Source organism: Poecilia reticulata, linkage group LG4 (genome assembly GCF_000633615.1).
Source record: "Poecilia reticulata strain Guanapo linkage group LG4, Guppy_female_1.0+MT, whole genome shotgun sequence".
Taxonomy (NCBI): Eukaryota; Metazoa; Chordata; class Actinopteri; order Cyprinodontiformes; family Poeciliidae; genus Poecilia; species Poecilia reticulata.
In genome coordinates, this window is record NC_024334.1 from 64,565 (window position 1) to 83,596 (window position 19,032).

The following is a 19,032-nucleotide window of genomic DNA, read 5'->3' on the forward strand; positions in this document are numbered from 1 at the left end:
TATATAAGCAGTTTATGACTAATATAGTTGCAAAAGTTGTGTCCAGTCAATAGTTGCACTCATTTTTTTAGGAAAAGAAATTGCCAAACCCTGAATGACAGTAAATTATTTGTTACCAGCAGTTACAGTTGGTTCTTATTAGAGCTGAAACGATTAATTGGAATAACTGTAATGAATTGATTATCAAAGTAATTGTCAACTAATATAGTAATTGATTAATCATTAGCTGGCAAATACAGACTCACAAAAGGCCCTTTTTGCTGAAAGAACACAGTCAGAGGAATAACAACCTTTGTAAAAATGCCCTGAACGCAAGTGGCATAAATTCATCATTTGCAATAATTTACAGCAAATGACAATTCGTAAAAAAAAAAAAAAGTCATTATCTAGGAATGCTGTTATTGCATTTTAGGCCAAATACGTCATTTTCTTTTTTGTCTATTTGCATCTTTTAATGTAATTCTAACACTATATTAGAAAAAGTTTTAGTGGTTAAATGAAAATCTGCAGAATCAATTAATGAATAATAATCAATAGATTAATCTAGTATTAATATAAACACCGGTTCCAGGCCTGATTCATATTAAATAAGGAAGAAATGTGGTGTAAGCAGGTAAAACAAAAATCTTCAGAGACTAGAAGAGTTTGATCTTGTCTGATCTTGCATGCAGAAGGAAGAAGCTATGGAACAGGGTGGCGTTATTACACCTTGCTATGCTCACCATGTTAGTCAGGCTGTTACCATCTGAGCTGTTGTGCTGGCCTGATGATGTATACCCTCCTCCAGGGGGCTTAGGTGGAGGCGGGCCAAGGCCCGAGTTACTTATGCCCAAAGAGAACAGCTGGCCCTGTGACTGGGCGATCCCCATCGTTCCGGGAGGAGCCGGCTGCCTGTCGCAGGAGGTGGGACAGGAAGAGGAGGAAGCAGAAGGGGTTGTTGACACAGAATGGGAGATGTTTTGGTCTCCCCCGCCTGCTCCTGCGCCTCGACCCTGAAGGTACGGCATCACACCTGCTGCTGACACCACTACTGTAGGGTTGTGGGTAGAATTTGGCACAGACTCCTGGAGCAACTCTACGATGAAAAAGATGGGAAAACATATGAGATTAAAAAAAAAGGCAAAGGAAATGAATGAGAGGAAAAGGGAAGATAAGAAAGGAGAAAGATAGTGCGAAGAAATAAAGTAGAGGAAATTAAGCAAAGTAAGGTGGGAGAAGGATGCCAGACTCTATAAGAGACGGCTTTTACTGATGACCATCAGTGTCTGTCTCCTCTGGAAGAAAAAAACTGTCTTGGTGAAACCTGAGATTCCAGCCTGACTGTCTCTGTAGAGCTGACTGTAATATTTTACAATGGGCTTCCTGCTCATCCTTCATCACTTATCATGCTCATCTACAGCTCAGCATTTAGCTGCACACTCCCAATATCTCTTCTGCTCACTCCAGGGTTTAATAACAAAAAGATGTGCGTACACATAAACAAAAGACACACACACGTACAACTCTAAAGGTGAACACGCGCGGTCATAAATATTACAGATCTAATAACGCTGTGACAAATAACCTCTGCAGCACAATGACAGAACTGGCTCTAACGAGCCTTAAGGCTAACATTCCAAGCTAACACCGATTATGGCTTTACTTCACAAACAAAACACACACAGAAGGACAGACCCACAAATACATTAGTACACGCAAATGTCTGCTTTTTCTCTGTGCATTATATGTGAGATATCATTTCCTTTTAAAGCAACAACAGCTCGTCTCTGCTGGGGATTTAAATTGAAAATGCACCGCTGCTTCCTGGGGATGTTTTGTACAGTAATGTACAGCTGTGAGATATTCGGCTCTTACAACCCGAACACTTACACTTTGTGTCAGCGAGTTCACATTCTGCAACGATCTTCCAGTATGAAGATACCCCTACCGTTGGGCACTACAGGTCTAAGAATAGTTTGCTGAGCATGAACACAATGTGGATTAGATCTCAAGTTTGTTTAACATCCTCTTCTTTAAGCATCTTCTTGATGACCTAACCCTGACTTGACACTTTAAAATAGAGAACATTATTGACTAAAGGCAACGTTGAATTCCTCCAGAACATTTTTTCTCTCAGAGGTTTGATTTACCCTGACTGTTTTTTTTTTTTTTTCCATTTTGTGGGTGTGTGCCACAAAATGGAAGCTAGCCAGCTATGTAGAGTAGCTAGCAGACTAGCTAGCTATCTGGTTCTGGCTAACTTGAACCATCTAGCCATACCCAGTTAGCTATCTCTGTGTTTTAGGATACAATATACCTTAAAGGAACATGTTTAGAAACTGAGTTTGCACATGTTTTTGTGGAAGTGAAGGTTTGATAACATATAAACAGCCAGAAGTACAAATCAACACTTTATTACTCCATCTGCTATTTCAAGTCCATGACAAATTGAGTTTGTTGTCTCAACAGCATGGTGACACGGTGAACTTCGATATTCGTCGGGGTTAGGGAAAACTGCTGCTCATAAATACTTGGGACTACTCATCCGCATACTTGGGACTAATAAGATTTTAAAAACCAAATTGCGGTATTGATTGATTTGCAAACACCAGCTAAGCTTCTCAAGCTGCACTTTCTTTTGAATATTTTAGATCAGCATTACAAAAAATAAAATAAAAAAATCGCATGAAGTGGTGAATTTTGCCCAAATACTTTGGAGTTGAGGTTCCAAAGAAATTTAACGTTTGGTCAATTTGCAAACATTGAATAGATGTGAATAGGCGGGGGTCCACTGTAGATGAAAAGCTTAGTGTTCAGTGAGATGACAGTTATAAAATGTTTTTAACAAACACTATCGTACATTTGTAGTAAGATAAATTAACGTTTTGCCCTTAAATGCTTTAACACAGAGCTAGTTAGCAAAACAAGCATGTATTTATACTACCACCCAACTGTTTCAGTGGTGTCTTATGAGTAAATTTTGCTCACCTGTAGGGGAATCTCCCAGGAGGCCTTTCCCCAGAGGCAAGAGACCTGGAGGTCGCAGAGACAAAGCTTTCTGCATCAGTAGCCTGGAAGGGTCTCCAAGCAGACTGGTGACCTGATGAAGGCAGAGGAAAGACGAGTGTTGGAGAAGAGAAGAAGAAGTAGCAAAAGATGAATGAGAAGAGATGAAACAGTAGAAAAAGACACACTCAGTCCAACTTTATTAACATAAAACGATTTACAAAAAAGTATAATTCTAGGGCATTTTACACAATAAAATGAAAACTAATGTAGAGTACAACAGACATAGTTTGTATTTTTATTAAACACTTTTCCTTCTTGCATAAGCCATAGATGTGGGATTCATTCAGAAATGCCACTGGGTTGAAAAATAGAAAAGCTACATTTAAAATACATAATGGATTATTGTTTTCAATGCTGTGGGGAGCCTGAGGGAGAAAATAACATTAGTAAAACATCTGGTCTGCAAGTTTCAGCATCTAAGCATCACCGACTGTGACTTTTAGCTTTGTTCTTCTCAGCAATTAAAGAAAACATGAGAGACATTTGAAAAGAAAATATGTAAATGGAAATGTCAAGGGAAACTTTATCACCTCCAGGTCTTACTTTAAACAAAACAAAAGACAATTAGGCAGAGTGATTTTCAGGTGATTCAGTTTCATTATGCGTTTAGTGCAGTAGCTGGAAATGTAAGTGAACATGTGTCAAAGAACACTATCTACCTTTCCCAATAATTCATGCAAAATGCCTCACACACACACACACACACACACACACACACACACACACACACACACACACACGCACACACACACACACACACAAAAACTCAGCTGTCTTACACTGCTGATGCGCTTGTCTTTGATGTGAAGAAGCTGCTGCTGAGCGAGCTGCATGTGGAGGAGATTCTGGAGGACAAGTCCGTTACCAACCATAGCATTCTGTAGGGTTACAGCAAAATAATAAAAACTTCACTTTCACATGGGAACCAACATAGCAGCTGTGAAAATCTCACAAAGATGATGCGTTTAATGTGACCTGGTGAGCCTTTCCTAGTGTTAGGAGGGCAGCAGTGAGAGGAGGTCTGAGGAACGGGAGGCCTGCATTACGCCCGTACTTTCCTGAAAAACAAAATGATGCACAGAAACATCAATCAGTGCCTCACCTTGCCTTTTTCTTCCTATTTTTTAAAAGCCACTAATGGACAAAATCAATCATCCCAAAATTGAACGCACATAAAGTTATAAGTCATTTACGGTAAGTAGTCAGTCACTTAAGGCACATTTCAGACACACATGCACACACACAGCTGTCTGTTGCATAACCAACACAAGACATGCAATATCAGAGAAATTATGGACCACATAACAAATGTGTTTAAAATGTACAATTTTGTTTAGATCCAAAGAGGCTGAAAATGTTACAGCAATTACCTGTGGGCTTTCTTTGTGTTGCATAAGGCAACCAGCTAGGCAAAAACCATTACTGTTGAGACTGATGCTGAGATCCAATTTAACAGAAAAAATGCTTTTTTAAATAATAAAAAGCATCTATGTGCTACATAGGATATGTGAATCCCAATAAGGACATCATTAAGCAATCAATTCCATCAATATCTTTATATACATTCATAACATTCTTATTTCATAATATAAACAAAAATCCAACATTTGGATTCTCAGACAAATTACAAATTATTGTTAGAAATCTTTGTTAAAGAAGCTGGTAGCTTAAAGAGTACTGTAAGCATTTATATAAATGGAAAGTTGAGTGGAAGGAAAACGTTCAGTAGTAAAAGATGCATACGCAACCGGGACAACCTCAGCCGTGGGACCATTGTGAAGCAAAGCTACTGAAGAGTATGGAAGAACTTCAAAAAATGCCCAACAGCTACCACACACACAGACATATCCAGGACACGGGCTAAAACTGCTGCATTCCTCAGGTAAAGTCACTCCTGAGATAGAGACATTAGACGGAAGAAAAGGGGACTGGCCTGCTGCTCAGTGGTCCAAATACAACCCTGACGTAAACTAGTCCATGGGAACTTTTAGATGTCCAGCTTGATTTACTAAATGAGATATCCATAGGCATGCTGCATTTAAATGTGAAGTGCATCTTAAACTCCTGGAACTGGGAATCTTTTAGAGCTGGAAGGAGCAAACTTAAAGAAGTCAACAGCTAAACTGGATCCAAGTTGTGTTCTTGTCTTCCAATATGACAAGAACCGAAAACTAAGTTCCTGCTGGTGATGAAGTACCCCCACTAGGGCAAAGCGAACATTATTGACTGCCTTGCACAAATCCCCAATTGGGATTCAATCTGTGGAGTGAACTAAAGATGAAGGACCAATAGCTCGCATGTACTTTGTGAAAACTGGGTCAACTGGGCAAGTACTGAATATTAGTAACAACCTGAGCTCAAGTTCCTGTTCACATTAGAAGAAACAATACAGTGGTGCATCAGTACAGGGACACGATGAGGGAATCATTTTAATACTAATTCATTAAGTTGTTTTTGCCGATAGCTGGTCCACAAGACATAAGCAAAAACAACGTCAAAACTGAGTCCTATTAACCACAATGACACAATCTGTTGTTTTTAGGTTAGCTTTAATAGCAGAAGAAGCCTCATTTTATGAGATTATGACTGATTTTATGCACCACACTCATAAGTCAGCACCATCCAACCTCTGCCTTTCCTTCAGCTTTAATATGCAGTGAGTTACCCACAAATTTCACCGCCCCCTCAGAATAAATCTAAGCGTCAATGCTAATGGTGGGCTCCACCAGAATAGGTGCAGAAAGTTTAACATTTAATCAAGGTCCTAATTTTAGAATTTAATTGTGCATGTTCCTGTTTAAGAGAGCGCCACCACCTCTCCCATCTTCCCTCCTTCCTGTTCTCATTTGTTCCACTAATGTCACACAATTTCATTTTAATACCTGATTAGCCATTCATCAAATAATGAAGACTAGATGATTACAGAAGCCTATATAGGAGAGCCTAACAGACAGACGCACTCAGAGACGGCAGGTCTTTGATTACCAGGCGAGTCCCTTTGGAGTGAGAAGATTACTGAAATAGTTTAAGGCTTTGATAGGCCTTTAAATCTGCTACACTATGCAAAGTCTTGAATGCGCATGCATGCTGTTGATGTGCAAGTTTTTGGGTCAGTGGTTTTTAGTTATACATATTCTATATGTTTCAACAAACATCAATGCAAACAGAAAGAAATTGGGTGTTATATTTTCTCAGGGGATCTTCTCATACCAGAATGTAAACATTGATCAGTGTAGATGTTAGAATCTGTTATAATTCAAAACTACACTGGCTGAAATGCTTTTGCCCACAATATTTCACAATAATTTCACCACTGCCATTGTGTTGCCCATTGCTTTCTCGTCTTTTGAACTTTATCTGATGCAAGTACAAAAGATTTCCTGAAATCGTAAAATTTGAATAAAGTCCACTTCACCTGTTAAGCCTAAATCCATTACGCTTGTCCTACTTGGAGTTAGGAGCTTCATAAATGTGCACACGGTGTATTTGTTGCGGTCGATATTCGGTTTGTGGATTTATAAATTTCATACCTGTCAGTGTTACATTACCGTCTGATACCTAGACACCATATGCACTCAGCATTCAGACTGATGTCATGAGCAGAAAAAATACTTTGAGGCTGAGGCTCTTAGCAGAGGAATAAACCACTGTGTTATCATTTTAGTCACCCTGCCAAAAGATAAACTGATACAAGTTCAACACATTTGACAAACCAGTAGAAAGTTAAACAGACAAACCAGACCAGGAAAGCAAACATTCAGCTAAGTGTTTACATCCTTTTCATTAGCTAGCTAGCAGAGAAAGAGGACAAAATGTCTTCAGAAAGCCTCACTTGTACATTTATAAAGTCCAAAGTAGAGTTGCATTAAACAATTTGTTCACTGTGGTGGTTAAAGAAGCCTGCTGTGTTTTTACGGCCCTCGGTCAACATCTGCAGCAAGGTGTGTGACACAAAACAACAACTAAAAAAAACACATTTCTGATAGCAATGTAACAGAACAGGACTTAAAATGTTATTTTATTTTCAATAACCAAAACGAACTACTTTCTTTTTTTTTACATAGCATTTGTATGTAAAAATATCTCATTATTGTTGATTGATGCTTCGTTGCCAATGTTATAGTGAATTGACTTTTGAGAGAAGGGTTAGACTATATCAGATATTTTTCATCCAACTCTTATTTAAACTTTTGTTAATATCAACATGTGATATGTTCATCTTAAACTGTGAATGAAATAAATAATAATAATAATAATAATAATAATAATAATAATAATAATAATAATAAATAAAATAACACTGCACATACATTACTACTGGCAGGTTCCCATCTAGTATCGCCATATTGCCCACCCTAAGTCAGAATAAAATGTTCATATCTCTGTTTTTACATGGCAAATAGCAACATCCAACAAAATGTAGACCCAGCTTTGTTGAAACGCTTTGTAGAATATTGATCTGATCATGCCAGTGATCAGACCTCAACAGCATAAATACTGTGATAATTATCAGTGTTCTTTGTAGAAATGCTGGTAGTTTTGAACGGGAGACATACCTCCTCTCTTCCCGCCCTGGTACGGCCTCATCAGGATCTGCAGGGCAGCTGGGTTGGTCATACTGGTCAACAGCTGAGCCAGGTTTGGTTCTGGTAGTAAGCCTTTTCTGTTACTCAGAATCTGAAGAGAAGACAAGAAAAACAATGTCCACACAAGTTAGCAGAAAGGTTTGCGTGCAATTGCGTGTGTGTTACGGCAGGATGTGTTTTGATCTTGACATTAGAAGGCCCTGGAAGCAGCGGTAACCATTACAAAGGTTTACATCATAAAGATGCATCTGCAATGTCAGCAGAGAGGAGTTGGTCTCGGGGAGAAAAGAGAAAAACAGAAATGGAGGGACAGAGCTGAGAAACTGAAGCCATCGGATTGGAAGGGTTTAAAAAAAAAAAACAAGACAGAAAAATACTGGAGAAGAGCTCAGATTCACACATTTTTAGCCAATTATACTCATTGGCATCAGGTTGGAAAAACTAAAACTGCTTCATGGCTGAAGTGTGAAGAAAAATCTCAATGAGAATATGCACAGAGTAAGGATTTTTATGTGCGTCTTATTTGCAAAGCATTTTCAAATCACATTTTTTTAAAAATCTGAGATACAATTAAATTGCTGCAGGTGCAAACAACAACCAAATGACTCAAAACCAGTAGAAACATCTCAGAAAATACAGCATGCAGAACATTAAAATGAAACGCAGCTTTTCTGGAAAGCACCTAGTTCAACCATAATATTGTTGTACATTAGGTTTCAGATTCTTTGACCTTCCAACACATTTGAACACTAAAAACCATCACGAATAGAGCAAAGGATAATGTGCACTATACACCCCCTCAAAAGTTCTGGACAGACCATTGTGTACTGAAATGTTTGCAGTTTCAGTTTGTTGATGATTCTTTATAGATTTTTGTGCAAAGTGATTAGATGCATATTATTTTATTGCAAAGAACATGGAACCTTGAAATAAGGGATTCTGACATATATGTATATTTTAATTCAATCAGCAAAAAATACAAAATAAAAAAATTCTACTCAATTAAACATAAGTTGAAAATTGACCAGCTCTTTCCAGACTTCTGCAGTTTAGTCAGAAACACCCAAACAACAATCTAAATGGCCATTACTCCCAGCGAATTAAATTCAGGAAACTCAAATGGAATCGGACTGAATGAGTCAAGTGGAATGAGGAAATGCTGGTTGTGATAGAGCCTCAGCAGCACTGACAGCACGGCAGCAGAGCTCGCCGGCTGGCCCAGAGACACGGATATTTAAAACAACATTAGCAGGATGATGATATTTCCTCCCTGTCTGCCCCACAGCTACAACACGACTCCAGCCTGTTTCCTCCCTGTCACATCCCACAGACGGAGCTCCACTGATGGGGGACAGAGTGGCTTCGACTGCATCTCGTCTGCGGATGAGGAGAGCCGAGTGCACACATGCGTGTGCGTGTAGGGGTGCAGGAGGGAAAAAGTAGCATTTGTGTGTGTTAGTGGTGTTGAACAAGGCCGCTCGTAGCTGACAGCATCTTTCGAGGGAGAAGAGAAGAACAGGACAGGAGGAGGAGGAGAGGAGAGGAGCTTTCATTTCTTTTTTTTTTCTGCTGGAGAAAATGTCAGCATGCTTCGGTCTGTTTGCCTACTGGCCAAAAAAAAAAAGAAAAAAAGAAAAAGAAAAAAAACAGCTACATACCAGCAGACTCATGCCAGGGAGGTAAGAAAGCGGTGAAGAAGGGAAGGCGAGAAGTATCTCAGAAGAAGAAGGGAGGAGGGAGCCATCTGGTCCTCAACGTTCACCATCACACTCATCCAACTGGAGGAATGAGAGAACCGCCTCGGAGGAGAACTGGAGCCCAGAGTGTGTCTTGATCTCTTTCTTAAGGTCTGATGTTTCTTTTACCAGCAGTTCACATTTACTGAAAGAATCCTGAAGAACCCTGAGGCTACAGATTTAACCTCACTGTACTCGCTGATGCTTCCTTTTTCTTCACCTCTTCATTGTTCTGTCCTTCTCGAGTTTCTTTCTGAACTCAGACACAAGTCAGACTAACGGGAACCTTTTTACCTGCAGTCAGTGTTGGTGATTGTATACCGATCAGGAAATGACAATGTCATAGCTGTCATAGCTGCATCTCTTGGCCTGTATTTTGCAAATTTTAATTTGGAACTTTTAATACTTTTCTGTGCTCCGTTGATATCTCATGACTCAGTGTTGCGATGCTGTATTCTACATATATAAAATAAAATCGGCGTGTTAATTAGGTAGTCTGTTAAAAATAGAACATATTAAACTCTTGAGATCTTATCAATCTGATAAAGTACAAATAATAGATGTGCATCTTTAAAATATTCAGGACAATAATCCTGCACAGCATTTCTACACACGTGATTAAAAAACTTTGGATGCAAAATCAAATGCCGTTTTTTCTTCATCTTTTACCATGAATCTGATTATGAATAGAGACAAATTTAGCTGTTTAGTGGATGCTGGATGTTTTCTTGTCTTTCCCTTTTTGTATGGTTCATAAGAGAAGACATTCAAGGACTCAAAGAAGTAGCCAAGGTTTTTTTAATAGGGATTGTTGTTTGGGTTTTCTGGGATTTGGTTGAAAAGCAATTATTTCTTAAAGTAGGATTTCTCCTGCTCCATTCAATAAAGAYTGATTTTATTTCATTTTTCAGAGAGAGATTCTGTCACTAAATGGATGAATTTTTATTTGGTGTTATTRCCATATAGCAGGGCTGAAGCTCCCCTCACCTTTTGCTAGGTAATTCACCCTCACTTAACGGCCCATGAAACACTTCAGTTTCGTTWAGTGCACAAATTCAGACTTCAGAATTCAGACTTTTCAGTTTGACAAGACAGACTACAAAAACTACAACTAATTAATAATTCAGGTCATTGAACATTAACAATAATTACAACTGTTTGCRTTTTGTTTTTAAAAACTCATTTACAACCACTTCAAGACAAAACCATAGTTGGCTGGTGAACTCTGGAGCCCAACATGATGATCTCAAACACGCAACCAAAGGCATCAGGAAGAGCTAACAGGAAGAGCTAACGGGAAGAGCTAACAGGAAGAGCTAACAGGAAGAGCTAATGGGAAGAGCTAACGGGAAGAGCTAACAGGAAGAGCCAACAGCCACCCTTTAACAGCCCAGATCTCAGTCTAATCAGTAATCAATGGTGGGAGATAATTAACAGGGTGATGAGGAAGAAGCCAGCCCTAAGCAACAGGAAGCCATTGTAAGAGACTAGCTGAGGAAGATGCTAACGCTGTGGGGACAATTATAGGAGCTTGGTTTTTGCATTGATTTGAAAAGAAAAACTCCTCAGTATCAATTATAAGGAAGAAGTAAAAATGATTTAGTTGTAAACCTGTCCGATTCCTCCAGCACATCTTAAAGTAACTTCTCAAAAAGAGTTTGTCAGGAGTGTGGGCAATAATTTCAGGTTAATTACTCAACCAAACCCACAAAGATTATCAGGCACATTCCCTTCACTTCAGCTGACATGAATTCTTACTTGCATTTGATCCTGTGTGCTGGTGCTCATACACTTAGATGCCCATATATATGTGTGAGAACATTGCTGTGTCTTAAGCTGTGACTTTAGTTTATTTCAGGCAACGGGAGACAGTGGAGGAGCCCAATCAGTCTGCAGAACTATAATTATCATGTCAATGCTTCTCTGCAACCACAGCACTGTGTAGGAGGGACATCGCAGCTCCAAAGAGTCTCTCAGCCAGAGGGTACTCATGCATGTGAAACCAAGTCAAACCCTGGTTCGTCTCAGCTCTGAATGCAAAATAACCAGTTGGCATTAGCTTCACAATTAGCTGTGAGCATTTTTTCCCTCGTATGCTCGCAAAGTTCAGTGATTCGGTGATGCAGCATATGGTTTTCCAGATAGGAAATGTTGTGATGCCAGTGGCACWCACGAAATCTGAGGTCTAACAAATGAGGTTGCACTAAATTTACAGTGGAGTTTTAGAGAGCAACAACATACAGCCAAAAACCTCCTACATGAAAAAACCCCTGCTTTGACGCTGCACATTTCACCAGAGCTAGACRTGTTTAAGGTTATAAGTGTTATTTTTATGGATTTTTTKTTTGTTTGATCAACTGCTAATCATRGCAGATATTACTTCATTTCTTATATGCTACAAAGTGAAGTGGAGATCAGAGACCTCTGAGATACCTAGAGAAGGATCTAATATGCAGTTCATTAACTGTGCAACATCACTTCAACAAATAATTAACTCCCATATATTACAATAATGAGAACAACTCAGGCTCCCAATTTAAATGTAAGGGCTCATGAATGAAAGATGAGCTGTAAATTAAAGAGGTTGGTGTAAAACAGCAGCATGGACAAATCTGCTCTATCAATTATTGTCAATATGCAGCAGACTGGACGACATATGGGGGATAAGGAACATTTTGTTACAAGGCAAGATATCAAAATTTGCCACATGACCAAGCCTTCCATTGAAAAGTCAGTTTTTAGCATCTAAACAACATCTGGGTTATCTGGGAACCTGGTGTGTTCACAGTCTAATCGAATCGTCTTCAGGGCCACATGTGCTCTAATGTTGACTCAATGTAGCCGGGGCTAAATGTGAGCGTGGTGGGAAACTTGCTACATCACATTTTCATGTTGGTGTGGATTTTTCAGCTGGTGTATGACGTATTCAGAAATGTTACTGACCAAATGATACAAGTTTTTGTTTCAAATGTCTAATTTTAAAATTGAACAGGATCGTGATTTCTTTTATGGTTTTACTAGCCTCAAACCCAGATGCAACACTGATTCATCATTATTTCAAGTAACCTTCCAAGACTGACTTGCACGTATAAGAAATGCGCGTATAATATGATTAACTGGTAATGTTCAACTTTTAGAATTTCCTAACAAATATGGGTTAGATACAAAACAAAGAATTTTAGTAGAAAAATTGATGTTCAGATGAAATCTCAACAGAGAGGGGGTTCAAAACCCAACATGTGGGCGTTAGTTTGTTCTTGAAAAGCTGCGAGTGGTGAATGGTGCACACAATGCGCTCCATTCCTCATGCCTGTGCTGCTGGCGCTGCTGCTCTTTGTGCGCGGTTTACTCACCATACCCTGTGCAGCAATGAGAGCAGCCAGCGTGCTTCTCCCTGAGGTGCCGGGGGTGCAGAGTGAAAGACGAAYTTCCTGTCCTCCCACCAGAGTTCGGTCCATCTCCGTCAGCACAGCTTCAGCCTGCTCCGCGCTTTCGTACTCCACCACACCAAAACCTCTCACTGGGCTCCCTTCATCCTGGGCAAGCTACGGCACGGAAAACAACAGAAACCCAGAGTTACCCTACAACAAAATATTCTTGAGTTGTCATTCGGGCAGAGTCATGATTTGGTTAGTTTGTCTTTTATTAAGTGGCTATTTGGCTAGAAAGTGCTGCTGGCCATCTATTCTTCAAACCTGGATTCACAATGAGAAGCAAAAGAAAATGTATAATTTTAAGAAATGTAGCACAAGAAGGAATCTTATGAAGGATGGATACTTTATTTTGACTGCAAGCTACATGAAACAAGTTTATTGTTAATTAATTGTGATGCTGTGCATCAAACCATGAGTCGAGGATTCATGTCTCTGACCAGATTGCCTCAAAGCCGTTTGGATCTGTACTAGGCAGGTCCCACTGGGGAAAGACCCTCAGGCTGGCCCAAAACAGGCTTGAGGGACTGTACAGCAAGAATGCTCAACCTAACACTTGCCAAATAGTGTGTTGTCCCCCTTTTGCTACCGACTCGCCCTTGACCTGTTGAGCCAATGACCCCATTAGACTCCTGAAGTTGTGGTGCGGTATCTGGCATCACATTGTACATTCTTTAAGCCTTACCTTGGGGTACCTCAGATTGAATCGTAGGAGTTTCTGCGGAGAGGGACGTCTCAGTTTCCCTGCTGAGCCTGTTAGCTCAGCAATCTTAATTTTAAAAGATTTAAAAGAAAGGAGGATGGGATGGGTGGATGGATGGATGTTGCAAATTAAGTTCAAACAATTTCTCCTGAAGATGACAATGAGTGAGCACCTTGATCAATCCCCAAGTTTGATTTTCTCACGCGTTTCTTTCTTGGTCCTACATTCATGAGTAATTCTTCCACCGACGTTGACGGGTTTTGACTGCCAGACAACTAGAACTTACTGCTGCAAGATCCTGCATTCACAAAACTACCTTCCTCCACACTAAGTGATTCTGATCTTCTTTATGCCAGTCAGGGATAGGATAGCTCTGCCAACTTCTCGTAAGATCTAACTGTTAGTTTGATGCATAATTGCATGCATTGATGCATAATTGTTTTTTCAAAATTCTGTAATGAGAAATATAACAGTTCCTTCTAAGAAATATAGCAGGTTTTCTGTTTGTAGTGGCTTAATTTGTCCTTCATCGAGACGAGTAAATAAACCTGGTCAAGGAACAAATTTCTCAGACAATAAGTTTAGACACTTACGATTTCAAAGAACAGATAAATAATGCAAGAAGGCTAATAGAGTAAAGCTAATGGGAATGGTTGGATAATGATGGCTAAAAGCTAATGGCTGACACTCCCAATACTGTATTGTTGATCCAATAGATTTTTTATTTAAATTGGATAAATCGAGTTGAGGCATTTCCTGATGTAAAACCACATTAAAATGGGAACTTTATAGATTTTTCTAAAATGTAAAAGCGTTCCAATGACACATACCATGCTAACAGTTTCTGGTGTGTTTATTTGAAATTTTGATGCAACTAAAATGAGAGCTATGTTTATCCTTTGACTAAAACAAGGAAGAAAAATTATGCAAGATTGGTATGAACAAGCTTTGCTTGTGAGCACTCAGATCAGCTACAAAGTCCAATAAGTCACAAAGTCCGATGTTTCAGAGGGTCTAATGTGAAAAAGGCCAATTTAGCATTGATCAAATGTGCAATGAATGTTTCACAGCCTGTTCAGGAACATAATATTCATATAACACAAACAACGAGGCAGAGTCTGCACTACAGTGTCCTGCCAGATCATTATGGTGTTAACAGTTGGAGAATTAGCATAGCTTCAACCCAGTCCAAGTATCTCAACACCACTCACATATGTGGACTGATAGAATTCCTAGAAACATTTATGCCATTTTCCATTTCTATAAACGGCTCCTCTGTTGTACTGGGACAATGGGCTCTGCTCCTGAGAGTATTTAGTCAATGAATCTCAGCACAAGTGCTGGATTTCTTCTGAGAGAGCACTAACCCACACTGCACAGAGATGGGAATACACATAATGCACCGGGAATTTTTAGTTAGAAATCTAAGCAGCGGGAAGCTGCTTTGCTACAAGGAGAAATAAGCCAGCAACAGCAGCTTGTAGCAGGTGGTTTGAGGAAGTAGGCAGAGACCTGATGGTTTGAATGAGCTGCTTAAGATAATGTGGCATTAAATAAAGGCTCCTTATTAATCAGTTAGCCATTTTACTCTTGATAGAATGATCCAAACAACTCATAATTCCCTTGTTTGATACTCTATGGAAAAATTCCTCATGTTTTCTGTAATGTAAATGCAAAATGCTTTCCTGGTTTTAAATGTTGTATACCACAAGAGTTATTATTGGAAAAAAGGCTATTAAGATGGTGTTTTTCAGCTTTTTGTTCTACTTTTCTTTGTGAATGTCTTCTTTTTTTGTTAGTTGATTCTGCAGACGAGGTCAACGTATGGTTGCTGGTGAGGTTTTGCCCAACCTGTTTTTGTGACCCAATCTTAAATAAATGCACTGTGGGTGTCTATTGGTACAATGACTGCCTGGAGACAGTACCATGAGTTTGGTACCACGAGTTAACACTGATCTTCTCAAGCTATTTGAGTTTCCTGTAATAATAGACACTACACTGAGCTCCTCCTGAGCAGTCAAACTTCTCTAAGTGTCCTGAATGGAAAACTATCCGAGGACATTTTTTTTTTTACTTTTCATACAAACCAGCTTTACTGAACCTCAGTATTTTAATGAGACCTTTTCTTTTTCTGTCACAAAACTCCACTTGCCTTTTCAGTTTGATCTAAATATTGCAGTAATACGATGGTGAATCAAACTGTCTTTAATGAAAATTTATAATTCATCTTAATTCTACCATATCTGTTAAAGCTAAAGATCTTAGCTTAGATCTTAACAAGACTTAATCATTCTTTTCAATTTTTCTCATTTGTGCTCATAACATGAACCATCATCAATTTTGTTTAGTCCTATAGTTCCAGCATTACACCATGTGAAGATGGATATTAACAACATTTACATCAAAATTAAATAAATGCCTGTTTTGTGGGGGGAGGGGGGAAATGAACGGAGCATGAATCAGAGAAACAAATGTGCTTTCAGTCTGAAAACTGGGGCCTGTTTGCATCAGCGCTCAATCAAGTGGCCATCCACTTTTACCCTCCTCTCATTTGTCTGCCGTTCCCTCTGGTCTGAACAAAGGATGGATGGAAAGAGAGGGAAATGCATATATTTGTGCAGGAGTGGGTCGATAGGTTATTATCATCAGCATATATTAAGCAAAGTGCGTGGAAATCACCTGAACAACTCGAGCACTTGAAAGACGGATGGATGGAAAAACGGGTGGGTGTGTGGAAGAGAGGGAGAGTGAGGACGAGATGGAGGCAAAATGCTAGAGGAGGAGGAGAAGAGGAAAGCAAAGCGAGGGAGGAAAACATCAGTGATGGATTGAGTAACTGACAAGCCGAGAGCGCGAGAAACAGAGGGCTGACGGATGATGTGAGTCAGAAAAGACGAGAAGGACAAACAAATAAAAGCGCGTTTAGATTTGAGTTCAGGCAATGAATACAGCACAAGTGTAGGTGTGTGTGTGTGTGTGTGTGTGTGCGTGTGTGTGTGTGTGTTTTTGAAAATGGATTTCAAAATATCAATGAGAGTGTGCAATGGGAACATAAACGCAAATTGAGCTTTTCCTCAACTCCCAACTCCTCCAGCTGCACCACTTATTCAGATCTGCACTATTATGTAAAATTAAAGCAGACCTGTTTGGACGACATGTGAGCTCTTTAAATGCCAGCTGTCATCAAGTTCCCCTGGTATGTGTTCCTGTCTTTAACATACAAACTAATGTTTTCAGCAAAGAATGAAAAAAAAACAGACTAACAGAGATATCAAAAGATTTAATTTCCCTCCACACACCATGTTTGAATTTTTTCAGCGTTTTATTAGAATCCCTTTAGTGTTACAGTGAACTCCTACTCTTCATTTCCCCATGTGCCTCTGCTGTGTCCTGAAGGTGTGATTCCTGATAATTAAAGAGTAATTAAGTCCACGAGTTTGGCACCTCATCTTTCACCCTCTAAATTATTTCTGATGTAAATCAAAAACAGATTGGCCCAGCAGAAATTATTCTCCTCCAATTTGCAGTTACCCTTTGTCAGTCTAATTAGGAAAGCTTTTTTTTTTTTCATGCGCGTGCCAACAGGTAGTTTAGGTGGAAAATCTCATTAAACAAATCTATTGCATGAAGCTATGTCCAAAGAAAAAATGGCAAAAGTGAATCAAAGCAGGTTTTTAAGATTATATTGAGCAGAGCGGCACAGCGCCAGCAGGAATTTTTGGCAACTCTGGTAAAGATGTGTAAAACGTCTTAAAATAAATTCCTCTTATTGCAGTAGTACAATCTCACAACAAGATTTCAAAAAAATCTAAACTTATTTGATTACATTTGTTCACTGGGGGAAAAAAAATCTCACATTGCAAAACAGTTGTTGAACAAAAACATCTACTGCATCACTTGTTGGCGCCCTTAAGAATCCTTTTAAAATAAATTCTACTTGAATGAAGATTAGAGATTTGGGGGTAAACCTGTGTCAAAAAGCCTGCAGTGAACTTTTAATGAACTTTATAATAAATGTGAGGTTTATGGTAATCACCAGCAACACAGTGGTCTGAATTTTTAATCCAGTGTGATGACCTATGAATGATTTAACTACTAACACAGCAATAAGATACTCAGCTTTCTGCTTTTTCTGTTGACTGTTACGTTTATTAACTATTTAGTTCTCTGAATAATGCATGTTTTTATTGCTTAAAAAGCCTTGACTATCAATGTTACTTGAGGATATTTGCACTTTTATGCCTTCTGACTACTACTCATTAGTACCTGAACTGTCTTAACGTAGCCGGATCTGTATTTAATTCCAACTCTGGTAAAGAGGTGTAAAAATGCAAAGACCTCACACTAAAAATGTTAGAAGTACATCAAGCCTTCAAATGGAGTAGATTTATTCAGAGTAGAAAAAAATATATACCTAATTTTAAAGAAATGTAAATATATATATTTGTTCCACATCCAGTGCCTGTTCATCTCTCCATATGAACAGGTTCTTCATATTTTTTATTTTCCTTATATCACCAGATAGTACAATGAGTTCGTTACTTGTCTCAAGTTATGTCAACAGTTTCAGAATAATTTTTTTCTGTCACATCACTCCTATGTTCCAGACTGAATGGGGTTCGGGACCGAGCCGTTTCTCTGTTCAGCACCAGTCTCTCATTTCTCTTGCTAACAAGACAGCTTGGAAAGTTCTGAGCTAGAAACATATTGGCGAATAATATTTGATTCAGATCATTACTAGATAGTATTAGTTCCTTAAAAATCCGAGTAAAGTGTTTTCCCTCAACGAAAAGAAGGATTATTAATCAATCTTAGAAAAAAGTGTCCAGTCCAGAGCAAAAAGCACCACAAAAGAAACAAATTCTGAAAATGTACAGAGAAAACAAGCGTAAATATTTGGGACATTAATAATAATAACAAAAACATTTTTACTTTTACTGCATAGACCTACATCACAAAGAAATGTAAAGTTAGCAATCAGTGTGTGTGACATCTGCTGAAGTGGAGCTGCGGTCCCCAGCTGAGAGACGCTGACTGCGTCACCAAGACGGCTGGGACCCACAGGAGCATCCGTCAGAGGATGTGTGTGTGTGTGTGCGTGTGTGCGTGTGTGCGTGGGCGTGCGCATGTGTGTGCGTGTAAGCGAGCTTAAACGGCCGCGTCAGTAGTCTGAAAGGAGTGATGAGGTCATGACAGCCCTGTCACAACTGTCTGTAGAGAAATATATGTGACCTCCCTCAGTGACAGGTCTAAGTGTTCAGATACGTGAGAAAGAAGCAGCACAACTCTGAATTTAAGCAAAACGCTGTCACAGACTGAGCAGACTGTAATGCAACAATAAGAATAATTATTTTTAAAAATGGTAAAAGTGGAATTAAATTATGCTCCAGGCTGAGTGATCAAATATTAAGTGTCTCCTAATGTGTATTCATCAGGATTTTCCACATCTTTCTGCAAATCAGGATTCCACAATAACTGTAGATTATTTTAATTTGACTTGATTGAAAAAGAACTTCACAAAAGCAGGT

At 39.1% G+C, this 19,032-nt stretch overlaps 1 protein-coding gene across 1 annotated transcript in view; it reads right to left on the minus strand.

Annotated features, from left to right (window-relative positions):
• The window catches only part of raver2 (ribonucleoprotein, PTB-binding 2), an 82,334-nt gene that overhangs the window by 9,901 nt on the left and 53,401 nt on the right, over nucleotides 1–19,032 (minus strand). The window contains exons 5-10 of the mRNA XM_008406157.2: nucleotides 12,724–12,915; nucleotides 7,605–7,725; nucleotides 4,024–4,106; nucleotides 3,828–3,926; nucleotides 2,968–3,079; nucleotides 723–1,075 (exon numbers count right to left, since the gene is read on the minus strand). Of these exons, the coding sequence (XP_008404379.1) occupies nucleotides 723–1,075; nucleotides 2,968–3,079; nucleotides 3,828–3,926; nucleotides 4,024–4,106; nucleotides 7,605–7,725; nucleotides 12,724–12,915 (960 nt within the window). The remainder of the gene's footprint in view (nucleotides 1–722; nucleotides 1,076–2,967; nucleotides 3,080–3,827; nucleotides 3,927–4,023; nucleotides 4,107–7,604; nucleotides 7,726–12,723; nucleotides 12,916–19,032) is intronic.